This window comes from Sceloporus occidentalis, unplaced genomic scaffold (assembly GCF_023333645.1).
Source record: "Sceloporus occidentalis isolate IW3139 unplaced genomic scaffold, rSceOcc1.0.p SCAF_8, whole genome shotgun sequence".
Classification (NCBI taxonomy): domain Eukaryota; kingdom Metazoa; phylum Chordata; class Lepidosauria; order Squamata; family Phrynosomatidae; genus Sceloporus; species Sceloporus occidentalis.
In genome coordinates this window covers 11,192,899-11,219,705 of record NW_028316988.1, presented here as the reverse complement: position 1 = coordinate 11,219,705, position 26,807 = coordinate 11,192,899, and the positions used below count along the sequence as shown (strand labels likewise).

Sequence of the window (26,807 nt, the reverse complement as noted above, 5' to 3'; positions counted from 1 at the left end):
GCCCCAGATAGGGAGCCAAGGAGCCCTCCTCCTCGCCCACTGTGCCCCCCCCCCCAGAACCCTGCCTTTCCTCTCCTCTTCTCAATCCATGTGCCTGCCATTCAGCCATTTAAATCTGCCATGCTTACGTAAAGGAAGGCGTGTGGACTCACCCGAGAAGGGTGCCGTCCCTCTTGGCCCTTCCTTCCCTGGTTTCTTCTTCTGGGAGGACAGAGGATGATGCTTCTGGGAAGGAGGAAGAAGAGGAGGTCAAGAGGCAGGCCGAGGAGGAGAAGGAGGCCCAGGCCCCTCGATCGGAGGAGGGCCCAGAGAGCAGGGCTTTTTCTGGCTGAGCCCCGGCCGAGTCACACTCTCTCAGCCCCAGGGGAAGCGGGGCAGGATGCCTTCCTCTTGGGCAGCCCAGAGGCCTCCAGCCCCGACAGAGACCCCCATCACTTCCTCCGGAGGGGGAGGGAGGGAGGCCCCACTGCCAAGCCTCCTTTGGGGCCGTGAGGGGTGAAGGCGGTGGGGCCTAGGCCTCCTCCATCCAGCGCTGAACCTCTTCCTGAGGAGAAAAGGGTGGGAAAGACCCAGGTCATGCTGAGGGAACAGCCGGGAGCCAAGAGGCCCCTACTTCCTTCCTTCCTTCCTTCCTTCCTTCCTTCCTTCCTTCCTTCCTTCCTTCCCAGTCCTCGGGGGCAGACAAGGAGGAAGGAAGGATCCCAAAGCCTCTCCTCAGGGACATCAGGGCACAAGGCCAGAGAGATTAAGAGAGAAGGGGCCTCTGAAGCCCCTGGCCCTGCCCCACACAGGGAGGGCCAGAGCCGGGACAGGACACCCTTCCCCCGGGTGTCACAGCAAGAAACAGAAGCCAAGCTGTTGTTCCACGGTTTATTGGCCCTAAATAGTTGCCATGATAGCTCTTGGGTTTTCTTTACATTCACTGCAGAGAGAAGATGGGCAGCTGCCCAGAGGAGGGCCATTCTGCCAGCCCCTGGCCCCAGAGAGAGAGAGAGAGGTGGGGTCATCCTGGACCAAGCAGGCACATGAGCATCTCCTCTGCACACCCCCCCCCCCTTTGCGCACCCTTTGCTTGTGACACAGAGAAGCCCTGCCCCAGCTGCCGGGAAAGGATGCCAAGCACCCCACAAGTTCCCCATATTAATTCCACCAGGCAACGTACAAACAAAAACACTATACAATAATATTGCACTTAAATGTAAAAAAGTGAAAGCCCTCCCCAACAGGAACTTGGGATCTTCATTGAGAGAGAGGCAACTGGTCCAATATCCAGCTAGATTACAATAAATAAGGCCAGAGACCCAGAGGACGTTGAGATGGGCAAACAGAGGCGCAACAAAGGAGGACTGTTTGTCACTTTGTCTGCCAATACTGGGGGCTGATCAGTCCCAAAAACGTGGCCCTTCTCTTTGGAAGGAAGGTGTGGCTGCCTTTGCATAGACACCACAGGAAAGCCATCTTGGTCCTGTTCAGGGTGCTGTCCTTCTGCACTGGCCGCCTTCACAATTTCTTTCTTTGGGGGAAGAGGCAGAGCCCTCAATTTCACAGTGGTCTGGTGATGGTGAGATCGCCAGCCCCATGGCTATCATCGTACCAGAGAGAAAAGCATTGTCCTTCAGCTCCGGTCCCTTGCCAAAAAGGCAAGCGATCCCACATAAACCACGGCTGCCTCCCAGGAGGAGTGGGGTGGTCTGGCCTACACCACAGGGCTGGCTTTCTTCTGCCGAATGAGGTCCAAGTACAGTTGTGAGCGCAGGAAGCGCGGGTAGGAATCCTTGTCCATCAGGCCGTATATCCGCCTCTGGGCCAGGTCAAAGGAGCCCTGGGTGACCACCCGCATGTTCTCTTTGGTGTGCTCACGGGTGTAAGAGTCCAGGTTGACCTACAAGGGCAGGACACGCGGGTTGGTGAGAGCCCACCTCCCGCAGCATGAGGGCAGGCAGGTGGATTAACGGCTGGCCAAACGCAGGACGCAAGAGAGGCTCTTGCCTGCGCCGGCCGGCCGACCACACTCCCTCCTGGCACTCACTTCTTTGCAGGACTGGGCAGCTACGTATTCTGTGAAAATCTTCCTGGCTCTGGAGGCCATCTTGGACTGGGACTTGATCTTCCGGTATTCCTCGCAGGCCAGCCAGAAGTCCAGGTTCTCCTCGCTGAACTCGGTCCGCAGAAAGTGGCGGAAAGCTTCCTGGCCACCTGAGAAGGAGGAAGGCATAAGGGCCACCTGTGCTCTTCTGTGGGGAGCCCCACAAGGCTGCCTCTCCTGCCTTGGCTTGGCTAGGCTGGGCAGCCCAAAGGAGGCCCCTGCGCCAGGCTCAGTCTCCAGCTGGCCAAGGGCTCTTGAGGGGCAGCCAGGGAAAGCGGTCCCTCAGACATCGGGGGTAGCAGGGAAGAGCAGCAGCCTCAGCAGCAGAGCCCTGCCCTCCTCATCCTACTGCCCAGAGAGAAGGACCCTCTTACCTTTGTGCTGCAGGAGCTTCTCCAGGGACTGTCCCCACTCGAGGGCTTCCTCTGTGCTCGGCCTGAAAAGGAAGGAAGGAAGGAAGGAAGGAAGGAAGGAAGGAAGGAAGGAAGGAAGGAAGGAAGGAAGGGGACCACTTGGATCCAGCCCCCTCCAGCCAGAGGACCCCCGGCTGTCCCATCCACGCGGAACCCAACTACATGTACTCACGCACTCACACACACAGGGGCACACACACAAAGGCCCTCTTTGCGCCCCACAAGCCCCCTGCCTCCCTCCCCTCTGTTGCTGCCCAAGAAGAGTGGGGGCTCACCGCCATGGCCTTACTTGACGAGGGCGGCCCTGAGGCCCATGCTCTCCTCCTCCTCTGCCGGAGGTCTGGACTCAGGGGCGCCCTCCTGGCGACGCCGGAAGAAGCCCAGTCGCTCCTTCACGTCCTTCGCCCTGGAGAGAGGCAGGGAGGCAGTGTCAGGGCCCCACAGATCTGGCCAAGGGGGCCCCTGAGCGCATGCAGAGCGCCCCAGCCCCGCCCCTTCGGCCAAGAGAACCCCTGCCCCTTCGTCCCGGTCTCTGTTTCAGTTGGCTGCGGGCACAGAGGGTGGCCAGTGGGGGACATCAGAGAGACAACCAGCCCCCACTCTTCTTGGGCAGCAGCAGGGAAATACTGTACACATGCTCAGAGGCTCCTCCAGGGCTCCCCCTGTGTCCCATGATGGCCCTGAAAGGTGGGGAAGGGGCGGGCATGCCCCAGTCCTCCTTTCCGGGAGGAACCCACCCACCTTTTAAAAGCTCACCATCAAACATGGCCCGGTGGAGGGCAAGTGCCCTGGCCCCGTAGGGCATGACGAGTGGCTCAAGGCAGCAAGCCAAGCTGCCCCCTGCCCCCAACAGGCCAGGCCCCCCTCCAGCCAGGTCCACTGAGGGCAAGCGAGGGATCAGGCTCAAGGCACCAAAGGCCACTCTCCCAGCCCAGGAGAAAGAGCGTCTGGGTGCAAGCAGGCGTGAGGCTTGGCTTGCTTGCAGGAGCCATCCCTATTCAGCTGCCTGTTCTCTAGACCCTGGAGGCCAATGCAGGCAGGATCTGAGGAACAGGAGAAGACAAGGGCAGCCAAAAGGCTCTCTGGGCACAAGCAGAACCCTTTGGCCTTAGCCATGGCCATTGGCACACAAGCCTCCCAGGAGCCAGTGGGGCCAGCAAAAGTCTCTGAGCATGTGGGAAGTGTCTCCCCCTGTCCCACCCAGCAAAGCCCATGCTCCCCAGCACCCACCATGGCCAAAGTGGGGTGGGAGGGAGCACTTACAGGCTCCACTTTTCCTGCTTGTGGGTCGCTCTGGTTCCGCTGTCACAGACGCAGATAGGATCCAACAGGCGATGCAGATGTGGATGCTGTGGCTATAGAGAGAGGGAACACAATTCGTGTGGGTGTCTGCCTTCTGATAAACCGCCCCCCTGACCCCTGCCCTCCTGGTGCCTTTCCAGTCCATAGGGTGGAAAAACCAGAGCAGGAGTAGGAAAAAGGAAAGTAGATGCTTTTTCTTCCTCCCATCTGAGAGAAATCTGAGTCCTCACAGCCTCCTACTCAATATTACTGTTCCAGGTACTGAAGAATCTGAATGAGTTGCTGAGCGAAAGAGCCCCTTGTCCCACCCCCAGTTTATGACTCTCAGTCGTCACCTTCCCATCCAAGAGGGGTGAGACCCCTGTCTGGAGGGGGTGCCTGCTGGGGGGGTGGGCTGAGGGTGTCCCCCGCTAAAACGGCTGGGCCAGTCTGGATCCATAGGCAGCAGGGCAGAAGAGCCATAGCCGGCGCAGGGAGAAAGAAAGCAAAGGGAAAAAAACAGTGGAGGGCATTACCAGACCCTCCTCCTGACCCCAAAATCCTTCCTGAGACAGGGTCTGTCTGTCAGCACTCTGCTGCATTTCACAAGGGGGACAATGCCTTCCTGCTTCCACCAAGGAGAAGCAGAAGGGAGCTCCTGGACCTCCCAAAAATCTCTGGTGGTCCCAGACATGGGGGACGCCTCTGTTCCTTCCCCAAGATTTTCCCAGTTGCATTCTCCCTATTATTTTGAGAAAAGTTTTGAGAAAGGAAGAGCCCCCCCCCCACTAAGCACATCTGGGCTCCCCTACCTTTCGGTTGCCGACAAAAAGAAGGGTGAGCTGGTGGATGGAGCCCCCATTCTTGGTCAGCTGCTTCTTCAGGCTCTTTGGGGAGGGCAGTGTCCAGCTGGCAGGGGGCCCCTGTGCCTCGGCATAGTTCAGGCTGGTGTCAGAGGTGAAGCTGTGGCCCCCCTGAGTTTCCTGGAGGAGGCTGCCTTCACTGTGGGTGCGCCGGCGCAGGGAGTTCCTTGTGCTCAGGCCGCAGGAAAGCCCATGTGGAGGAGAGGGGGCTGCAAAGAGGCTGCAGCGCTTCCCCCCACCCAGGTTGAGGTAGGCTGCCCCACTTTCATCCTCCTCTTCCTCTTCTTCCTCTTCCAAGCACAGGTCCATTGCACCCCCAAGCTCCAAGGGGGTACTGATGGGACCCTGGCTGAAGGTGCTGTCCAGCTGTAAGGTAGAGATAATGAAGGGAGAAGGGCTCCTGTGGGGTTCTTCAGCCTCCTCCCCCTCCGGGTGTTCTGCCCCCCTCTCTTCTTCTTCCTCTTCCCCTTCCTTGGGGTCTCTCTGGGCTTCCACCAGCCTCTCCTGATCACCCGGGTTCTCTGTTGCAGGGTGGGCGATATGTTCGGTCTTGCCATCGGCCCCAGAGGGGGGCATAGGCCCTTCTCGCTTCCCAGCCTCTGGTTCAAACATCTGGCAGGAGAAGGGGGGCAGGTCACCCACATGCTGGGAAAGGAGTCAAAATCCTGGGGTCCCGGGAGTGGAGGCCCAGTTGAGGCAAAATGTATAAACCAAGCACCATGGGGACAAATTGTCGGGAGACCACCCGGGGGGGGGGGACTGCACATAACTTCTTCTCATCCACTGTGGGGTCCTCTGCAAAGCTAGGCCCACGGGATTATGACCCAAGGGCTGGGAGCTGGGCCCCTTTCTCTCTGTGTCTGTGGACTATGGTCTCAAACTCTTGGCAAGGCGAAAAAGAGACACCACAACAGGAGTCTGGCTCCCCACATTGCCTTCAGCGCTCTGATCTCTGCCCTCTTCCCCCCATCATGCACCCAACTGGCTGCCCATTCTGTACCTCACCTCCAGAAGGAGGACCACCCCAGCCTCAACCTTGCTAGTGTGTTTGGGCTGAGCTAGCAGTAGCCACCCAAGACCACTGGGCCACTGAGAAGTGATGGCTGGCATCCTCTGGCAAACCAGGTGTCTACCCAGGTGACCCCAAACACCATCAAAGCCACATCTCCACACTCCAGTAGGGGCCAGATCCTATGAAGCTGGGTCTCCCACCTTCTGCCCGTACCCTGGTGTCCCCCTCTGCATTTTTCCCAGCAGCAGCAGCACTTGCCTTCTGTGGCAGACCCCACCCCCGGCAGGTGACCTCCCGCTGTCCTACATCATTGGGGGGGGGGATGGAGGAAGGTGATCCCACAGATGGAGAGTGCACCCAGCGCCCTAAAGGGGCCTTACCTTGGTCTCGTCTGGAGGGGCTGTGGGCACCGTCACGGGTGCGAGGAGCTCCTGCTGCTGCTGCTTGGCAGTGTTCTGGGCGAGGCACCAGCAGACTCTCCTCTTCTGCTCACGGGAGTGCGACTCCAGGCTGAGGAGACACTCCAGCTCCTGGCAGGGAGGGAGGGAGGGAGGGAGGGAGGGAGGGAGGAAGGAAGGAAGGAAGGAAGGAAGGAAGAAACCCCCCCCCTGAGCACTGCTCTGCAAAAGCACCACCGGAGCAACTCTTCTTCCGTGGCAGCGCCCAGAGGCTGGTCAATGGGACTGAAAAAACTCCAGGCCACAGGAGCCCAAATCACAGGAATAGGAGTGCTGAGGGCCCCTGCTTCTATCCTGTTGGAGGGAACCCCACAGGGCCCCCCTTCAGTCAGACGGCCTGTGCCTTGCATTTAGAGAGCTGGAGGCAAGGGCAGCTGCCACCCTCCAGGCTTCTGGCCCCAGATTCACAAGCAGCCAAAGCCATGCACCTGGATGTTTAGGATGGCAGACCCTGCCCTTGCCTGGCATTTCGCATCAATGTTTTCCAAGGAAACAACTTCACCCAGCAGAAGGAAAAGGGCCACCCCAGGAGCAGCAGGAGGGAAGGGTGACTTGGAGGATAGGAAGACCAGGCAGAAATGTGGGGCGGGCACAGGGGAGCAGGGCAAAGTGGCAGAGCTACAGCTTGAGCCAATACACCATTTATGCCAGAATGAGCCCAAATGTCCCCCCAGAGGCAGCCGGAAAGACATTTGCAAGTGCTCTCCTCCATCAAGAGCCTTTCGGCAGCCCACTGTCTCTTAATCCCTCAGCCTTCACCACAGCTAATGGAATTAACGGCTTGCCTCAATTCGATTAGGCTTGGGCAATAGTCACGCTGGGCAAACTAACTGGCAGGAAAACGTGGGGGGGGGAGAACCTCTTATGATGTTGCTTCCTCCCCCATGCAATATCCACAGCTCCCCCAGAAACACTCCAAGGGCCTTTGGGGGGGGGGACATTTGGGGCAGCTCTAAAGCAGGGTTTTGTTAGTCTCCCTCAGTGGAAGTAACTCAGGGGGGAAAAAGCCCACTGTCAAGACAGACTCGCTTGCTCACCACTTCCGGAAGGATGGAGGGGGATGGCACTGGGTGCGCCAGCATCACTCACCTCTGCCAGGTAAAGGATGCCAAACTTCAGCTCCTCAGAGGAATCTGCAAGGAAAGCCCATCATATAATCCTTGACTCCAAAAAGAGTCCTGTAAGAAGAGGGGCCCCTCTCTCCAGACATGCTTCTTTTCCAATCTACTTTGGCTTGCTTCCTCTGTGGGGCAGATGGCTGATCACAGTCCTTCTAAGCACCCCCAAAAAACCCAAGCCCTGCATCTCGTACACCATGCTCTGCTCTGGCTGGCTGCAGCTGTCCTGAGAAGCCTTCGCCAGCTCTGTTGCCTGGGATGTGTAGGGCTGCACTTGAGGCCTGGATCTGCCTGTAATGTGGGGCTGGAGCTCAAGAACCAAAAGCCATAGAGTTGCGCACCCCCGCACCCCTCTCAGGCCCCATGCTCTTGGGCATTGCTTGAAACAGGATGCTAGGATGGAGGGACTCCACATCCATGGGGGCACTTCTGCCTGCCTGACACCTACAGGGCAACCCCACACCAGCACCTCCATAAGCGTGGCAGACTCACCCTCTTGCAGCCGGACGTCCCGCAGGTAGAGGGGGTTCCGGAGGACGTGGCACTTCCCGGGCTCCTCTTCTTGGGTGAACAGCAGCAAGTCGGAGTAGATGAAGAGGGTCACCTGGACAAGAGGGCAAGGGGCAGAGAGAGGAGAGGTTGGGCCAGGGAAGAAGCCAAGTCCAGCTCCCCAGCGGCCAGCCAGTATCCCTGAATGCCATTGATAGCTGGCCTTTTGCTGCATGTCAAGGTCTGGGCACAGAGATCCCACATACAGAAGATCAGGGTAGGACAAGGAAGGTGGCAACCCTTCAGTTAGACATGCCTAGCTCCCCAAGATCTCCAGCTACAGACTGTCCTACTAGAGGCTGGTGTGTATTTGTGTAAGAGATGCATGTGAGAGAGATGAATGTTTGCCATCTCAAGGAGCCAAGCCAAAGACACACCTTTGGCAGGCAGGCAGAAAGGGGGCTTGTTTTCCAATGGTGAACCAGCCCCATTAGGGCTCCCAGAAGAGCCTTGGCTCCATCGCTGGCACACATTCCTCACTTTGCTCCCTTTCTGGGCCGGGGGACGAGCACAACCACCCAGAGCACAGAGGTTCCACACTGTGTTACCTTTGGTCTCATTCATCCAGGCGACACTTCTGAGCATCAGGGATGGTGCTGACACAGCAAGACGCTTACCTTCGTGGGCTTGTTCCGAATCTCGTGGAGCAGCAGCTCTTCCGCCAGGACCAGCGTCCGGGCCGTGTTGCAAAGATCGAGAGGCTAGAAAGAAGATGGAGGCCCAATGGAACTTGGTTGAGAAACCCCCGCTCCCCCCAACTCTGAGAAGGACACTAGCTCCTCGCCCATGCTGACTAAAGGCCTCTGACATCTGGCTGGATCTTGGCAATAGAAAATCAAAAATAAGAGTCAGGAGAAGGTCGGGGCAGGCATCACAGCTGCAGCACTTCTGCCACCACTGAGGCCATAGAAGGAGAAGGAGCACAAAATTAATGTGTGCTCTTAGCATGTGTGTTGGGCAACTCTTCTTTACTAAAGGCTGCCTAGAAGAAATAGGAGGGCGGGTAGAGAGGTGGCAGGTCCATAGGTACCCAAGGGGCACAATCAGGTGCCTGCCAGGCACTGGGAGCCAGCCATGCTGCCCAGGGAGGCAGGAAGATGGGCATAGAAGGTGGGCCCCTGCAGCAGCCAAGCTGTGAAGGCAGCCCAATATCCCCCAGGAGAGGAAGGGCATCCCACATCTCTTCCCCTATATCCATTGGCTTACAGTGTGGTGGGTGACCATGGGCTGGTCTTTTTCTCAGCCTGGACTACCTCACAGGGCTTCAGCTGTGAGGAAAAGTGGGAGAGAATGTGGAGCTACTAAGAAACTCATAATCCTGCCAGGAGGCTCCTGAGACTCACCTGCACGAAGAGGGGGAAGATGAGCACCTTGGGAGCCAGAGTCACGTATGTGCCATAGTTGGAGTGGGGGTCCAGGGTGCAGGTCTGGGGGCTACTGCCGCCCCCATTGCTTTTGATAGTCTGCACGGTCTTCATGAGCCGGGACTTCTTGCTGTGGGTCCCGCTGCCTGGAAGGAGGAGAAAAGAAGAAGAGGAGGTGTGCATGGGGGTCATGCATTTAGATGTTGAGGAAAGAATATAAAGCTGGGGGGAGGCTTTCTGGAGCAGGAAGAGCCAACCCCTCCCCTGCTTTTCAGATGGATCAGTTCAGGGTACGCATCCAAGAAATGTGCAAAGGTCTACCCTTTCACCTGCTCCACACACCTGACAACCTCAAGGGGGGGTTGTTTGCTTTTTGGCTGACACCACCACCACCACCACCACCCAGTTTCTTGGCAGGGCCGCAAAGGCAGCCATGAGAGGCTTCCCAAGAGTCAGTAAGGAAACGGAGCTGAGCGGAAATGTTAAGTCAGTCTGGCTTATTGTTGGCTGGTGCTTTCGGCAAATTTCCTGCTCTTGCCTCTGGAGAGGAGTTGGAAAACAAGGCCGTTTAGCTGGCCCAGTCCAACTGCCCCTGTCTGCACCCGCTGGTGTTTTGGGAAGACTGGGGCCCAAACATTTCCTCTGTGTCGTCAGCCACATTTTCTAAATAGGAAGAAAGGTCCGACAACACAGGAGAAGAAGGCTGCCTGTCTTTGCAGCAGACAAGGGGGAGGTTTGGGGGCTGTGGATGGCAGCTGAGAGCAAGGGAGACCTGGTCCAAGAATTGCCCACCGAGGTGAAACTCCCCCGCGCTTGCCCCACGGAAGGGAGAGTAGGGCGGCTGAGAGACATTAAAAGGAAGGCAGGCAGCTGATCTCAGCGCTAGAACATGAAGATTAGCCACCTCCCTAGCGGAAGCATAAAAACAATGCATTTCAGGGACTATGCGTGTCTCCCTAAATCCCTCCTTCCTTTGGTCTGTCTGTCCATCTGCCTTCCCACCTTCTTCCTTCTTCCAATGACCAACAGCACAATTATATTCTGGAAACAGAAGAGGGTAACTGCCCAGGATTTGGAAAGGAGGGACTGAGGGAAAGGGGCTGCGGATGCCTTGGCAGGGAAAGCAGGTGGGAAGAGCAGGCAAAATCGTTTGGGAAGGGCCCCCCATGGGCTCTGTGTACCTCCTCTTTACACACACACGGGATGGGAACGGAGACAGCTGCCTCTGCCAGTTGCAATGGGGCTGGCGAAAGAGAGAGGGCCGCTATTGCCCAGAAGGGGGCCTCCGCTTCCCCCAGTGACCAGCGGGCAGATCCTTTGGCACCTCCTGGGCAGCAGCAGCAGCAGCCTTTGCATTTCTAGGGTGTCGTTCCCTGGCTGCCAGGGCACTTCAGATGCAGGCAATGACAAGAAAACCTGCCAGTGTCCTAAGATCTACAGGGAAAGGGTCTTTCTTGCTCCAGCCACTGTGAGGACATGCAGCAGGGCCTTCTTGGTGGCTGCTCCCACCCTCTGGAATGCCCTTCCATGGGGGGATAGAACGGCCCCCTCGCTGTTCACCTTCGGTTTAAGCAGGCTTTTAGCAAGTAATTGCTTGGAGGGAGGCTTCTCATGGAGAGGAGAGTGCTTTACTTTTTAATTTTTGTATGCCTTTCAGTGATTTCATATTGTCTTCTTAACAATTCTGTTAGTCTAATGTGTTGATTCTAAGGATGTTTTAAAAGCATATAAATTTTTAGCTTATCTTTTATGAGCTACCTTGGGTACAAGTCCAGGAGAAAAGTGTCATATAAATCGATAAATAATAAAACCAAAGTAGGTCGCTGAACAAAGCCAGACCTTTTTGTCCTGGTCTGATCTGCCTCACAGAGTTGCAGTTGGAATAAAATGTGGGAGAACCGGAAGGCAGGGGAGCAGTCCCAGTCCCAAAGGCCCTTTGCTGCCTCTTCTCTGGTAGCCACCCATGCCCTTTGCCACCTTTGGTGCTTTCTCGGGCATCCTGCCACCCTCATTTAGCCTGATACCCAGCCAGACACACTTGAGGGCAACCCCGGCAAGGAGAGACAGACTTACCTCCAGGAGGGGCCTTGCCATCCTGGTAGACTGGCCTCAGGAGCTGAAGGGGACAAAGCAAGAAGGCCATGGGTGAGGCTGTGCCTTTCTTAGCCAATACAATTCAGTTGGCACTGCCTTGGGCAAGATGGTGGCACCCCAAAAGGCCTTCAGGGGCAGGGAGAGAGTAGACCTGTGTGGGCAGAGCCCTGGTGCAGGATCTGGGCCACTGTGGCCAGCTGAGAAAGATGGGGAGAATGAGGGGGGGATATTTTGTATGCTTCTCAGGAGAGAAGCCAGCTAGGAGTGGGAATCCCTTTTAGCACATTGTGAAAGATGAACTGAATGAGACCCAAAACCGGATTCAAACAGTTTCTTTTAAATATCTGATGCAGCCAAAGCCCCCACCATATCCACTCACCTGTTATATTTTCCCACCATGGCCTTGCCAGAAGAAAGAGCATTGCCACCCCAACCCTGGAATAAGGTGGGGGCAAGGAGGGGGCTGCAAAGTGACCGAGGGCCCCCCACTCACTCAAGGCAAGCCACCTGACACTGGCTCCGGCAGTTTCCAACGGCAAGCCCACGTCTGGGGGGATGTGCGTGGGAGTCCCAGATGGCTCCTCAGCCAGAACCCTGGATTTCTCTGTGGGGAGCTTTTAGAACAGAGTGCACCTGGCCCTGAGCCTCCAGGAGACACCCCAAAAGAGTTTTAACCAGTGGCTGGGAGAGATCATCATGGGCAAGAAAAAAAATACGGAGTGGAGGGCTCTGGACATCAACTCACAGATGTACCTTTTCTGAGAAGGGGAGGAAAATTTCCCCAAAGAGGGCAGGGAACGGCTCTGGGCCCCAAAGGCCCCACCAGGCCAACCGGCGAATGGGCTGATCAGCCACAGCGCCAAGCTGGGCCTTCTGGGCAACTGGCTGCCAAACCAGGGTGTCCCTACCTGGCTTCCGGGATTGAGAGGGGCCAGGATGATGTAGTTCTTGTCGCTGCCCCCAACGGAGGGGGGCCGGGAGACAAGGGGTAGGCTGCTCTGCTGCTGACGCTGATGCTGCGGCTCCTGATGCCGGGGGACTTTTCCGAGCTCAGTGTAGCGCTCCCAGCCATTCAACACCAGCCCTTCACTCCCTTCACAGACCACATGGCAGCTCCGGCGGTGCTCTAGGGGTCGGGACTGTGCCCCACCGTTCTTCTCCCGCTTGTTGGGCGGCAAGTGCAAGTCCAGCGTTGATTTGCAGGAGGAGCGGCGAGTGGCCCCTTCTGGGCCAGGCCTCACCTGAGGGACCAAGCGCCAGACCAGCAGGACGATCTCTTGGGGGCAAGTCCTTCAAGGAGCAAGAGCAGCATGGCAGTCATGACATGTGCTGCTGAGACCTGCTCTGCCTCAGCCACCATGACACAAATCTGCACATAATTTTTTGTTTGTTTTGCTTTCATTGTAAAGGGCAAAATTTTGAAAGGCCAGGAAAAAACTTAGCCCGTGAAAACCAGCAGCAAGTAGCAATTAGCCCACCGGCAGCAGAGTGCTTTTGCTGGCCCACAGAAGGGCCCTGGAGGGAAGATAGGATGGGTCATCAGACCCAGAGTGCAGTCACTGAAAGTACAGCCTGCTCTCTCCCTCTTCACACATAAACCTCAAAGAAGGGCCTCTTCCCACAGCAGCCAGGATGCAGAAGGCAAAGGAGGAGAAGTCAGGGCTGATGCGGCCACAGAGAGACCCAGACAACCTGGAGCATCACCTTGCTGAGCATCACCCCATGAGCTCCAACACTCCTGGCCTCTTCCTGCAGGGATGCTCCTTCTCTAAGAAGTCCTGCCTCTCAGTCACTCTGAGGCAGGACATAGAGAGAGATGGAAGCTACTCACAGAGAGGCAGACTACCTGCCTCAGACCATCTCCAACTATAGAGGCCTTTAAACAGGTCAGATAGGGACTAGATAGCCATCAGGGGCCCTTCCAGCTCTAAAATCCTATTATTGCTGGGACAAGAAAGAGGGAGTAGATGTGGATACAAAGCAGCCTCACTGGGCCCCTGACCAGCTCTGCTACTGAAGGCAACATAAGGAGGGAAATGGTTAAACCAATTTGGGAACAGGACCGTGGGTGGTTCCCAGGCAGTTTCCAGTGCCAGAGGCAGTCTATCTACTAAGCATCAGATGAATATCAGTATCATCTTGCCTTCCAGGCGTGCTAATGGCTGCCCTGCTTTTTGGCATGCCCGACGTGCCCGGGCCCCTTACTCTTGGGGGGCAGTGGAGGTCCTGCTCCCACCCACCTGCCGCTGCCCGTTTGCACCTGCCTGCCTCACCGGATCTTGTGTGCCAGCTCCACACACTTCCAGCGCTCCACAGGCTGCCCATTGAGCTGCAGGATTGTGTCCAGCTGCTGCAGGCCGGCCTTCTCTGCTGGGCTACCTGCAGGAGGGAGAGAAAACGTTGGGGGGAAGGGAGGCAGAGGAACAAAGAGCCCCCCCACTCCTCCAAGGGATACTCAGTCTCCCCCATTCCCTGGGGAGCAGGGTGGCCATATCCACAAGAGCGGGACAGGGCTCCTCAGTATTTAGGAAGATCACAAACAAGGAAGTTAGGTTCCTCAGAGAAAAACAACCACAATCCTCCTGATGCACAGCACTAAAATGTCTGGCCCATCTTGGATGTGCCCCATTCTTCTGCAGTACACAGAGGAGTAGGAAGGTTTTGGGGGCAGCAGGTGTATTCTTACATACACTTTTAAACCCTGCAACATTTTGTGGATGAGGTAAAAGGCACTCCAACCCCAGATGCCCTTGCTGCTAGGAAGCTCTTTCTGGGCGACAAAAGGAGCTGGACTGAGAGCGGAAGCCCAGCCGGAGCGACCCTGCCACCCGAAGCAGATCCCACTGTGCTCTTACCAGTGTCAACAGCTTGGACCCGGACGGGGGAGTCACAGCAGATGGTGAACCCAAAGCCATTCTTCCCACGGAGGATGGTGATCTGCAAGGAAAGGGCAGAGCTGCACTGGGAAAAGACAAACCCAAAAAGGAGCAAGGCCAAGGGGCCACCCGACATTTCTCTGACAGCCAGGAAAGGCAAAAGGGATGGCCATGGAAATGTCCACCTCCCACGTCACAGGGGTCTGCGAGGGCAGGGGCACCCTTCTGCCTACTGTCACCCACTTCCAATGCCAGGGCCACAGGGGCAGAGGGGGCCTCCAGATGCCAGCCTTGTGTGGGGAGGGCAAGCACTGGACTCTCCTCCAGGCCCAAATTACTACCTTCCTTCCAGCAATAATTTAGCCCCTAAGGGGAATCCCCCCCCCGCCTCCCTTTCCCAATATTGAAGGTTACTGATAGGCCCAGTGAGTGATGCTACCCCCAAGTAACACTGGGAAAGTGGAGAAACCACAGGGCAGCTCCTCACCCAAAAGGAGAGGCGGACAGAGACAACAGTCTGACTGGGGGATGGACGGACAGGAACAAAGAAAGAGCCATGGAAGGGTGTCCCTTGCTCAGTTCTGCCCATTCCCAAAATGGCTGCCATATTTCCTGTTTGACCAGCCAAGGGGAAAGATCCGCCCTTCCGACTCCTGGGAAAGGCAAGTGTGGGGCAGATTCCCTCCTGCCAGCCACTGAAGGCTCCTGTGGAGTCCCAGACAGACAGTCCTGGGTTCCAGAGTGACAGAAACTAACGAAAGCCCTGCTCAAAGCTGTGCCCCTCTTTCACGCACACAACTGCAACACAAGCCAGCATTTCTCTTACAGAAGCAAAAATATTAAAAGAAATGAATAGCGCTCATCTGTAGTCACAGCTGTCAATGATTCTGGCTAGAAATGGAACCTCCATTCTTAGGGGCAGTGTACCTCTGAGGACTGTCCACCAGGGAGAGGGAGCTGGGGGGGTGTTCCAGAAGGGCCCCCTTACAAAAGGCCATTCCACTTGACCCTCCTGAACATGTTTCATTTTTCTGGTAAGAAGAAAGGCAGAGGAACCAGTGGGAAGATGGGAAGGTAACCAGTGAAGGACTGTATTCTTTCACCCCAACCCTGCCCACAACATGCAAAATGCTGAATCTGAGGCAGGGCAACCAGGCACCCAATCTTTCAAAGTCCTGGGCTGGGCAGCAGTTCTTGGTCCTGAGCCATTGGGGAAAAACATGGCCCCTCTCCTCAGGAACAAACCCACAGTGCAAGCACTCCTGGGGCAAATGGCTGAATGGTGCAGCTCATCCCTTCGCCTGTATGACCTCACTCTCATCAGCCACAAACCCACAAAGTCGGTAAGCGGAAGACCCCCGAGTCCCATGAAAGCCAGTCAGATTGTAGTTTGCCTGTGACGCACTCTCTCAGCCTCCACAGGAGATCAGAGTACTGGTGTGCCTTAAAGGGCCTTTGCACTTAAGGTGCCAAAAATACACCTGAAACATGCTACGCATTCTGTCCGAAGTGCTGAAAGATACGTCCTAAATGCCTTCAGCCAGTCCTAGGGCAAGAGAGGAGGCCTGGCTCTCGTGCCCAGCAGGAATTGGTTTCCACCCTAGAGAGAAGCAGACCCTCTTCTCCCACCACCTCACATGCCCAAGGCACACCTGGCCCCCTCCCCTGCAACCAACCTGGCAATAACGCTGCTCCGAGCAGACTCTGCACAGGCCAGGGAAGCGGCTCATGTCTGCGGCCTGCAGGCTCCTTGCTGGCCCTTCCCACCCTCCCCAGGGCAGGGAGCAGGAGAGCCAGGAGAGCCCCTTCGCCTCCTGGCAGCCAAGAGAACAAGCCTCTCTGGCGCTCCTGGCATGGCTGCCCTGGGAACCAGAGCTGGGCACAAGAATAGCAGGAAGCCACCCCTCGCCTCCCGGCCGCCTCTGCCATGTGCTGCTTGATGATAAGCCCAGGGCTTCCTGAGAGCCGGTGGGGAGCAGGGAAGTGAGAGAGAGAGAGAGAGAGAGAGAGAGATTCCTGTCAGCCCTTGGCCCGGGTCAGCAGCGGCCTTTGTTCCCAGGCACAGAGAAGAGGCCACCCACTCCAAACACTTGGAGGATGTTGGCCTCCGCTGGCCCTGCTCCTGCGCCTTGTGAAGGCAGAGGACATGGGGGGAGGCACAGGCCTCCTCCATTTGTATTGGGGAGGATTGTGGATCAGAAAGCAACGGAAGGGCACTTACTGAAGGACACAGACCCACAAATGAGAGAGGCTACACACACACACATGCCCCTTGCCCCTGCCATGCCAGAGGCCCTTTCCTCTCACTGCTTCCAGGAGCCACAGGCAGGAAGAGAGGGACCCTCCCTACAACGTGTTTAGAGGATGGATTCAAGGAGTCCTTCTGTGTCTTCTGCCAGAGCGTCCATTCTTTAGACACAGCCCCTCCCACACACACACATACCTCTCGCCTCCCTTCGCCTTCTTAGGCCTGGATCATGAGGGAGCTGGAAAGTCCCTTGCCCCAAGTCCCCGAGTGAGGCATCAGTCTGGAGCAGCTGACACCCCTTCAGCCCACCCTGACCCTGGCTGAGGAGCCCATCCCCACCTGGACCTCCTCCATGTTCTCCTTCTGCTGCTTCCTGGAGAATACAGTCGGCCTGGCAAACATCATCTCTGCAAAGCAGGAGACAAAATAGGGAGGAGGAACGCGTCCATCTCATCTGCCCAGCGCCTCTTGGCCATCCTGGTTCATAGCCCAGCAGAGCCCCGAAGATGCAAACTGGGAGACAGGCAAAGTTGGGCCTCCACCTTCATGGCTGCGGCTGCTGCCTCCTCTCTGTATCTTTCCTCTCCAACAATCTGGCAAGAGGCTTGCTAATAATTTTCCTTTTAAAAAATTATTCCCCACTTTGTAAAGTGCAACCCAATGCTGATGAGAATAAAAAATCCAACACCACAATAAAAAATTAAAAATGAAACAACAAAAATGAGGAATACAGTAAACCATTTTGTTATGCAAGCAGAAAAGATCGTACAAGCCACAAATATATTTTAAAGGTCTGTATGTCACTTATTGATCCCGTTGGGGAAGGAGATGAAGTTTTTTTCTTCCAAATTTTAATCAGGGCCATTTCTTGCACCTGTTTGTCTCACCTGCCAGGAAGCTGGGGAGGAGCAGCGCTACTCTCAGGGGTGGTGCAAGCTCCACAGAGCGATCCACAAACGTTGTACCCATAGGGGGAAAGGCCCTGAGTGGCCCCTAGCACACGAGGCCAAAGAAACTGCTGCCTCTGCCCTGCCCCCAGACCCCCCCCCCTTGGAGAATGCTGGGCCAGAGAGCCGGGCTTCAGAAGATCCCCTCAAGAAAAGAGTACAAGGAGAGAAAGACAGGGCAGGGGACACAGACCCACACCCGCTCCTCCTCACGACAGTCATTTAAAACAGGCCAGGGTGGGCAGCTGAGCCCTTGGCCTTCAGCCATCCGGCTGCAGGCCTGACCTGTCAGGAGGCACCCCACCCACCTCCAGGAGAGAGACAGTCCTGCCTCCTTCCAGCAGCTCTCAGCAGGACCCACCTGAGCCCTCCGGCTTTTGCCAGTGCTGCCGCCTTGTGGCCACCTTCAGGTGCTTTGCTCTACCCAGGTCTTCCCCCAGCAGGTAATACCAGCCGCAGATCTCCTGGGTTTACAAAGATAAACAAAAGTCACAAGTTGCAGGTTCTTTGGGATTCAGCCAGTGTCACGGCAGTGGGGGTATAATTGCTATGAGAGTGCACATCATTATGATAAGAGGTGCATGTTCATGCCAGTGGGCAAGGGGGCAATGGAGGAAGTCTGCCCGCACACCCTCTCCACACTTCACCTGCAAACCCATCACTGGATGGGAGCTGGTTCAGTGCCTTGGAAAGGAACCTATTGGTGATCCTGCTCCCTGGCCTTTTGGACCCTAAGGCTCCCTTCTGGGGGGGGGGATAAGTACCACAGCTGGACCCCCCATGCCACCCCACCCGCCTCCCAAATTCGAGCATCACCCCTTCCTCCCCCCCCCCCCGTACCTTGTCTTGGCTCAGGAGGCTCCTTATGCCAAAACTCATGCAGCCAATGAGTTCACTCTGCCTGGGGAGGAACGGGTCACAGAGTGGTGAGAAGGGCTACTCCCACCCCGTCTGCCCTCCCACAAAAGCCCTCTTGGCAGGCAGCATATGCATTTGGAGGGGAAAGAGGCAAACCTGGGCTGTTGCAGGCACACCAGCTGAGCCACCAGCTGTACTGGAGGGCCCCCCCGGCTGTGCTGAAGGCCTGGTGATACCCTGCCACTCCCCCTCCGCTCCCGTTCCAGGCAAGACCCATGGCCCTTTCCTGTCCTGATGCCTGCCTACTGTTCTGCTAGCCCCCTGTGGCTCCCTGGCAGAAAGAGAAGCAAGCGGCACTTGCCCAATGTCAGCTTGGGACATCCAAAAAGGGCATTTCTGACAGAGGTCTGGCCTTTAACAACACTCATTCTTGCAGGAGTATCTATGAACACAAATTGACTACAAATCTCATTTTCCTTCTGTCTGCTACTCCCTCCAGCTTGTAGGAATTACCAGTTATTGCCATCAGTGCCATTGTACCTGTCTTGGCTCCTAAAACGCCAGAGCAGTGGGCTACATAAAACAGAGCAAACAAGCACCCATTAAATCAGAGTTGAGTAAATCAATCCTGCTCATGTAAGGTGGCCAATAATGCTGAGCCAAATGGTCTCCAAACCTCAGAGCCCTCAGAGAATGGACCAAGAGCATTCAGGTAAGATGTTCTGGGAAGGACAGACAGGGCCCGGATCCTTGCTGGCAGTTGCATAGCCTCTAGCTGAAAATGGGATCTAAGAATGGGGGAATGGGGGGGGGGGGGGGAGAATTCTCTGGGAGAAAAAGTTTCCTGAGAGGATCAAGGCCCAGTGGAGCAAAGTCTCCCCACCTCATCCTTCTTCCTGACCTTGTCGCGCTCCTCTCCCAGGGAGACCCCATGGCTATCTCCCAAGCTTGCCTCAGATCCGAAACTGCCCCACAAAGACCACCTGCATCCTAGTGAGCTGCAGGTGGCAGCAGTCAGGCTCCAGGGCAACCCATGGGGGTCTATGGCAGGCCTTGAATGGATGGTCTCTGTGAGCAGTCTTCCTTACCGGGAATCCCTCAGCTGGTTCCAGGCAGTAACCAACAGGCGCTTCTTTTCGTCTTCCTCTCGCAAAGGGCTGGAACACAAAGACAGCCATGACTCCACTGAGGCCACTCATCAGGAGGCTGCCAGGATCCCGCTCTGATGGCAAGGTCTCTCCCTGGCCCCTTGGCGCACACTGCTGCCCACTGCTGCCCTCTCGACTCCATTGGCTCAGCATTGGAGAAGGCCAAGCTGAGGAATGTTTGGCTCCCCGTTTTATCCTCCAAAAGACATGCCCATGGGAGGGAGTGGAAACAGAAGTGAAGTCAGGGAAAGAGGTAGTTCAAACAGCAAGGAGAGGCACATCTCCCAACCCATATCTTGCTCTGGATTCAGGGTCTGAAATCTCCCCAGGAGTGTCACCTTCCTGATCCTGGCACCCCTTCCCTCCATCCACAAGGGCAAGTGAGAACTTTTGGGCACCTTGTTTACCTGTCCCACCCAAAACTCAAAGGTCCATGGCAAAGGCTTGGGAAAGCCTATTCAGAGAAGCTTGCCCATTAAGGAAGGCAGTGCGTGTGGCTGGGCGCTTGTGCTCTCGCACTCGTAGCCAGCCACTAAGCCACAGGGCCGAGGTGCTGGGGCTGCAAGGAAAGAGTGGAAGGAGGTCTGCTTTCGCTCTCCATCCTCCACATGGGAGGTGAGGGACTTGCAGAAGAGACTGCAGTAGGATTCAGAGGTATTGACAGATCAGGATTAGCTCTGCTTGGGATCCTCGACCCGCTCTCTTGTCTGCCTGCCTTGGGTCCCTAAAAAGACAGTGCTGCTGATAAGGGCAGGCAGCCGCTCTCCCAGGCAGACACCCAACCCATGGCCCATACTCACAAGAGAAAGTGCTGGTGGAAGACAGGGTTTCTACTGTCTGGGACCGTTTCCGTCTTTTGCCTGCACTGCCGACCGGCATCTGGCACAATGGACACCTTCATTAGGAGAGACAAATTAACTGTATAATGCTGACCCTCTTGCAGACACAAAAAACTTGCCACCAACCCCGTTCTTCTGAAAATAGCAGCTTTCCAAGAAAAGAGAAGTTACTTGGACCCCAAACTGACAGCAGACCTCCACCCGGCACAACATCACTCAGGCCTGCTGAAATTCCACATCAACTTCTTTGGGGAAAAGGAGGCAGAGAAGGAAAGGAAGGCTTTCTGGCAGCCTCCAAGGCCACTCCAGGTATCGCTCCATCTTCCAAAGCTGGTGGAGGTCCCAGGCCATAAGCCAGCAAAGAGGCTGGCAAAGTTAAGCCAGTGAGGAGCCCAGGAGGGCACCTTACCCTGCTTCCCAGGGAGGGGCCAGATGCCCCCGCAGGGCACCAGCAGCAAGCAAGGAGCCTTTGCCGTGGCCATCACAAGTCTGGGAAGACAACTGGCACAGGCAGCTGGCCCAAAGCATCAGCCAAGATGTGGCACAGAGCCCTGTCTCCCACACCTGCTCAGCAATGCCCTGCCTTTGCCTTCCTTCAAGTCTCACAGCTGCCGCTGGTGGACTGAGGGGAGGGTTTTGTCTTCCCTCCCTCCCTCTCTGTCTCTATATATATACATGTGCGTGCGCACACATAGATTCAAAAAATCAATTGTTACGGACAACGCAAGCAGCAACTTGGTTTGGAGCAGGGCCTGATCTGAAGTGGCAGAAGGAGTGGGAGAGAGAGAAAGAAGAGGGGGAAATTTCCTCTAGGGAAATTCACATGATTTCCCAGTAAAGCTCAGCTGAAGCACCTTTCCTGAGGAGGAGGAGGAGGAATAGGTAGAGAGCAAGCCCACCTTGACAAGGGAGTCACAGATCTGGTACTGCTTTCCCAACAGACCTCTTCCTTCCATGACTTGAGGGGAGAGAGAGAGAGAGAGAGAGAGAGAGAGAAAAGCAGGTAAGTATTTCAAAACAGAAGAGGCAGCAGGGTTATTTGCCAAAAGGTAAAGGAAAGGATTCTTCAAACGTTGACTTAGGCAGCTTCCTCCCTCCCTCCCCGCTTCCCAGCTCTTTGCATCCCTTGGTTCCTGCTGACTCCCCATAATCCTCGACTCCACGTCTCCCCCTCCTCTGTGCCTCCTCCATCCCAGATCCACTGCTGGGGGGTCTTAATTTGGGTGGGGGTTCCAGTGGGGGGCGAGGCACACTCCACAAATCTTGGTGGAAACATAGCATTTGGTAATGTGCTCTGGCTAGGAGAGCCTCAGCTGCTTCTTTGGGATTCTTCTAAGGGTGCTGGCAGGAGAGTTACTACAAGCTCCCTGGCTGCTAACATTGGCTTGAAAGTATGAGGGCAACGCATGGCAAGCTGAATGATGCGAACTGGGTCAGGTCATAAATACTTTGGCCCAGCTAATTGATGCTACACTGAGAGAAACACTACTGAAATTTCAACAGCAGATACCAACGGTTGTCTTCAAAAGACACATCTCTTTCTGGAAACTAAAATCAGACAAACAAGAGGCTAATGGTCACTGTTTGTAACACTGCATGGAAGGAAAAATGTAACCACAGCACAGAGCGTCAAAATCTATCAAAGTGTCTCCTTAATCTTCAGGGCCAGGCCTTTAAATCTTGTGCAGAAGCAGCAGCAGCAGCAACTGCAAACCCCCTTCGCTGAAATCTGAAATGGTGCCACTTACCCGATTCACCATTGTGGGGAAGAGAGCACAGTAGAAGAGGCGGATGTGTGCACGCATGTGTATGCTCACAGCATATAATGTTTGCCATTAGTAAAAGCCTTCTAAAAATATCCAAGTCAGGGCCTTTGGTTGGAGGCAGATGCGGCTCTACGTCCTGATGCCAAATTGCATTTTCTGCACCCGACTTCCTCCAACCTGTGGTGATGGTATCTCTGCCGGAGGCCCCAAAGCACTATCAAGCTCAGCATCAGAGGCCGCATCCTGATCGTGGTTCTGAGCTGCACAGGAGGTGCTGGGATTTCTCTGCATGAGGCTGCTTCTCATGCCAGCCCCTTCCAGGAAAGCTGTTGGCGAGGAGGAGCCGGCGGCAGTGGCTCTGTGCGCCAGGAAGGGGGAATCTCTCGGGCCGAGCCACCCTTCATAAAGTTGCAATCACCCCATGCACCAGTACACACACACACACACACACACACAAACAGACCATCCCCAAAGACCTTGCTCCATGGGGCTGCAGGGACAGGCAGGCTGCAGCCTTGCAGGGTCTCCGTTGCCTTTCACCTTTGCCAGCTTGTGGGGTAAAACAGTCAGGAATGTATCTGCCAGGTTTGGCGGGCAGGGATGGGTGGTGGGGATAGTTAATTCCTTGTTTATTTTATTTTCTGAAATGTATTAAATTTAACTTAACTGTCTGCAGCCCATGAGCTGTAAAATGAGACCACGGGTAGAAAACTGCTTCTGCAATTCAGACACGTAATACTAGAAATCAGGGTCCATTAAATTAGGGGCAAAGAGACCCAGTTCATGATCCTTTTTCAGCTAAAGCTGAGAGAGATGCTGGCTGCACAGATCTAAATAAAGCTGCCTTTAAAAAAAAAAGTAGTAGCAATTTGTGTCGACATTTTCCAGCTGGGAAACAAGTGAGGCTCAGCGCTAGACATGTCACAGATCAGAGAGTAAGCACACCCTGGAGCAGAGAAGTGTGTGGCCGGCATCATTGCCTTGTAGGAAATTACATGTGCAAAAAGAAGCGCAGAGTACCACTTTATGCCCAAGGAGAGTGCTCCATGCACCAGGCCACCAGCTGCCTGGCCCTCTCTTCCTGAGACCCTTGCAAGGGACTGGCGGCCTGAGTGGTCATGGGCAGCTCCTCCTGTGGAAAGTCTGTGCTGCCGGAATCATCATTTTGCTCCACACTAAGCCTGGCTTTGATCCCGGGCTGCTGTCCTGGGGCCCCAAGTGGCTACTCACCATAGAGCAGAAGGCCCTTGCCTTGCATGCGGATGGAGAGCTTCAGCTGCCCTGGAGGAGAGAAGAGAGGCAGTGACAAGAGGCTGCCCAGCATACCCTTAGATCTACACAGCAGGAGCAGCGTCTTGTGGGGGAAGGAGATCCTCACCCCCCTCGCTGCTCTTCTGAAGAGGTACCCAGAGAGGGTGGCAGGATGGTTGCCAGCCCCTGCTGGCACTGGGCAAGGGAGGCTCACCCGTATCGCCTGAAAACAAAGGGGGCACCAAAACACCCCCTGACCCAGGACCAGCAGCTCCTGGTAACCAGAGCTGGAGCCACAGCCATGGCACTCAGCCGCCTCGCCCGCATCAGACTCACCAAAGGTTTCCAGACAAAAGAGAGGCTCCGAGAGGTCACTGGCTGGCCTGGCACAGAGGGGGACTGTGGAGAAGGGGCTGTGTGCCATGGCCCCCTCCCTTCGCAAAGGAAAGGCAGGAGGAGGAGGAGGGGGGGCACTGGCAGTGCCCAAGAGCAATTTTTCTTTTTCTTAATCCCAGGCAGGCAGGCAGGCAGCCAGTCGCTGGGGCCTGGACTTCTAACCGCCACTGTTTGAACAGGACAAAAGACTCTGGGTGCCCATTGGTGGATTTGAAAACCAATCTGCACCTGACCAGCAAGCGCACCCAGGGCCTCCTCCCCCTCCGAGGCCAAAGAAGCTGATTCTGGTGCTTCCCTCCAAGGACACCTGCTTTCTTGCCTGGGGCTCATCTCCTCCTGGCAGAAGCATGGACACACTTCCTGCCCCTTCATCCCCACAGACACTGTCTGTCCCACCTGATCGGCTGGTCGGACGTCACCCACGAACAGGTGGGCACCCTCTCAGCCTCCACAGGACAGATCCTGGTGCTGAAAGGCAGGCCATGAGGTCCTTTACTCAAAGCAAACCCACTTGTGAGGAACAATTCCGATGCTGCCCTTTGGCCAGCAGACACTGGCAGGAGGCACTTTTGGTGGGGGCAACGATCCATGCGCCCGGAGGGGAAGGGTGACAAAGCTGTGCCATTCAAGGACAGCCAGCTGCTGCAAAGAAAATGGGATTTCTTTGCTCCTCCGTTGTCAGGATGCTTGCCTGCTTCAGCTTACTTTCTTACCTTGCCATAAAAACAAGGGCAGTGCAATGAATTTGTTTGGCTTGCAAGCCTTTTGGGTCATTCTTGGCAAAGATACTTCTAGCAGGAAGCTCAGGCCAGGCGTGAGAGACGAAAGAAACAGGAGAGCTCATCTGTTTGGATCTGATTATAGAGACCTGGCCAGGGACTTGGCTTGGGGCCCCATGGCTTCATTCCCTCCCTGTTTCAATGGTGCATCCAATGCCCATTTAAGCCCCAGGCCCCTTCCGGTGCCTACCCTTGCCTCTCACACTCGCGTAGCCAATCCTCCTCCGCTGCCTCCGGAGTAGCGACGCCGATCTCTTCTCTGGTGCAACCTGAGCACCAGAGCCACGCTCTGTCTGAGGCTGGCTGGGGCCCAGGCCCTCTGTAGAGGCCACCGGCTCCATTCCTGGAAGGGAGAAGGCATGAGGAGGGGCTCTGAAGAAGGGCTGCGCGTTGTGTCTGCCAACCCCAGGATATGGAAATGGAGCAAACTCAGTCCCTATGGGCAGCAGCCCAGCTGCTCATGGCCACCATCTCAATCACCTGTCCCTACAACCATCCTGCAGTGTCGTCCATCAACATACTTCAGATGGCGGGGGGGGGGGAAGTACTCCCTTTGCTGAGGCCATATACCCACAAAATTGATCCTGTTTTCATACTTTTAAGATGCTTTAGATTATTCCTGCTTTTATTTGCCAGCTTTATGGTTGTTTCTGTGCAGTTTTGCTAATCATTTATAGTGTACTGTGGCTACCAAGATAAGGAGCTCCAATCTGAAGCATGAGTGGATCGGAGCGGGGCATCTGACGAGTGCCATCTTTGAGTTGACCCTGGCCCATGGTGCCCCTGTGGATGAGGCATCTCCAGGACCCATCCTCTGCTCAGGGCTAGCGAATTCAGGCCGGTGACCTCTCTGATCAAGGAAAAGAAAGCAAAACTCTCCTGCATGTAACAGTTGGCACTTACCTTGGAACGAAGCACTGGAGACAGAGTTTGGAAGAGGAAGAAGGACTGCAAATGGGTGAACCTCCCCAGCAGTTTCTTCTGTTTCCCTGGACTGGCTGCCAGAGGGAAGCTAGCGGGAAGGAGAAAGGCAGAAGGCGAGGCGGGTGTTAACAAGGGGAGGCGTGCACCAGGAAAAGTGTATGGTTGCCAAGAAACCCTCCAGCAAACAGAAAGGACTTTGCCCAGAGGGCCTATGAATCCACTGAAATCCACCAGTTCATCTCCCAAACTTGGATGAATTTTCTTGGTAGGATGCCCCCTACTGCTTCACTTCTTCCTCAGTGCAAGATAACCCTTTGGCCAGAAGGCCCAGCCTCCATCCTGCAGCCCAGAGGCCACAGGGCAGCGCACCTTTCTGGCCACAGTCCCCAGGACTTCCTCCTCTGCCACAGGAGAGGCAAGCGGCAGCAGTAGGTGCGCCTGTGTGCATGTGAATGGGTTTTATGTGCTTTCCTTTGCTAAGGCTTACTTACATGGTTTGCAAAAATCAACTTATGTCACTGACTATGCCACTAAAAAGTACAAATCAAGGAGAAGCCAAATTAATCCTCATATACAGCAGATAATCCTGATCTTTAATATTATGATACCAAAACACAGGATCCCAGGTGGAAGCCAAGAAGGGCATAAAAGCATTTGGGGGGGAGGGAGATTCAATAGAGTGCTTTTCTTCAGCATAGCTGCCAAGAGAGGCTGCCCTCACCACAGACCTGAGGCAAGAAGTGTGCATTTTGCCTTTTCCGTAAGCCATTTTCCTGTGTACGTTTTTCAGACCATTGCCCTGTTTCCAAATGATGAGGAGGTAGGAAGAAGAGTGAGGGGGCCAGGTTTGGAGAGGACACCCAGTTGTGAAGGATGTTATAAACCTAAATGCACTAAAGGTCTCTCCCAGAGATGTCCAAACGAACCTTCCCTTGAAACACCTGGCCATGCTGCCCGCCCTTTCCCTGCCTAGGGAAAGGTAGGAACTCTCTGCCTACTGGTCTTCACCAAGGAAAGCCCCTGGTTGGCAAGGGGAAACCAAGCCAGGAGGGTCACAGCCATTCCTCTGGCTAGCAGCTGCAAGCATGGCATTGTCTCCGGGCATTGGGGTGCTTGGGAGAACTGGAAAGGAGGGCTCCCCCATTTCCTTTCAGGCCAACCATGTACCAAAAATCACTGTGGCACATAAGTCTGCAGTGTAGGTATATCTATGAATGACAACTTCCACAAGACTACACAGGGTGCCTGTTAAGGGGACTGTTACAGAACGGGAGCTACAACAGAAATGATATAGATTCACACAGGCTGCTGAGTTGCTGAGAGTTTCCACAGCAATGCTTCACAAAGAGGCTCTTGATGGTGGGGGGCTTCTCCTGTGACAAGGCCATTGCCTCCCCCTTGTCAGCGGAGGAGCCAGAAAGAGCAAAATCTGCATCTCAAGAGCCTCCTATTCTCCAGCCATGAATGTGCCTCCCTCCTGTGACTTGCACCAATCTTGCACCTGCCGATTTACCAACTTGTCCAGGTTTCTGGGGAA

At 55.5% G+C, this 26,807-nt stretch overlaps 2 protein-coding genes across 4 annotated transcripts; both read right to left on the bottom strand.

Moving 5' to 3' along the window:
• Positions 1-856: 856 nt before the first annotated feature.
• On the bottom strand, positions 857-22,105 carry LOC149307875 (regulator of G protein signaling 3-like). Of its 3 annotated transcripts, XM_089534554.1 has the most exons (23): positions 21,903-22,105; positions 21,054-21,112; positions 20,116-20,210; positions 19,256-19,324; positions 18,150-18,210; positions 17,671-17,773; positions 16,702-16,769; positions 15,791-16,072; positions 14,094-14,175; positions 13,512-13,617; positions 12,147-12,528; positions 11,218-11,260; positions 9,124-9,290; positions 8,398-8,481; positions 7,724-7,835; positions 7,203-7,246; positions 6,036-6,185; positions 4,593-5,255; positions 3,763-3,854; positions 2,789-2,905; positions 2,461-2,522; positions 2,030-2,196; positions 857-1,882 (listed from the first exon to the last, which is right to left on the bottom strand). In XM_089534554.1, exons 1-23 carry the CDS (start codon positions 21,988-21,990, stop codon positions 1,697-1,699), a joined length of 3,282 nt encoding a protein of 1,093 aa, XP_089390680.1. In that variant the 5' UTR covers positions 21,991-22,105; the 3' UTR covers positions 857-1,696. The 3 variants fall into 3 exon arrangements, with proteins under 3 accessions (XP_089390680.1, XP_089390679.1, XP_089390681.1); XM_089534553.1 differs by having other exon boundaries at positions 21,054-21,992; XM_089534555.1 differs by lacking the exons at positions 20,116-20,210; positions 21,054-21,112; positions 21,903-22,105 and having other exon boundaries at positions 18,150-18,206; positions 19,256-19,310.
• Positions 22,050-25,330, bottom strand: LOC149307874 (uncharacterized). The gene is made up of 4 exons (XM_089534560.1): positions 25,250-25,330; positions 24,537-24,689; positions 23,151-23,201; positions 22,050-22,246 (listed from the first exon to the last, which is right to left on the bottom strand). The coding sequence occupies exons 2-4, from the start codon at positions 24,685-24,687 to the stop codon at positions 22,050-22,052; spliced, it is 399 nt and encodes a 132-aa protein (XP_089390686.1). The 5' UTR covers positions 24,688-24,689; positions 25,250-25,330.
• Positions 25,331-26,807: the final 1,477 nt, after the last annotated feature.

Coding starts and splice junctions, on each gene's coding strand:
- LOC149307875 (XM_089534553.1), bottom strand. CDS start 21,302: ATGGGGAGTCAGCAGGAACCAAGGGATGCAAAGAGCTGGGAAGCGGGG. Junction 17,774..18,149: donor GCCTCCTGAGCCAAGACAAG/GTACGGGGGGGG, acceptor TTGTAAACCCAG/GAGATCTGCGGCTGGTATTA. Junction 2,523..2,788: donor CTCAGGGCCGCCCTCGTCAA/GTAAGGCCATGG, acceptor CTTCCTTTTCAG/GCCGAGCACAGAGGAAGCCC.
- LOC149307874 (XM_089534560.1), bottom strand. CDS start 24,687: ATGGAGCCGGTGGCCTCTACAGAGGGCCTGGGCCCCAGCCAGCCTCAG. Junction 23,202..24,536: donor CGCGAGTGTGAGAGGCAAGG/GTAGGCACCGGA, acceptor TCTCTCCTCCAG/GGCAGCTGAAGCTCTCCATC. Junction 22,247..23,150: donor CAAGGGCCTTCTGCTCTATG/GTGAGTAGCCAC, acceptor CCTCGCCAACAG/CTTTCCTGGAAGGGGCTGGC.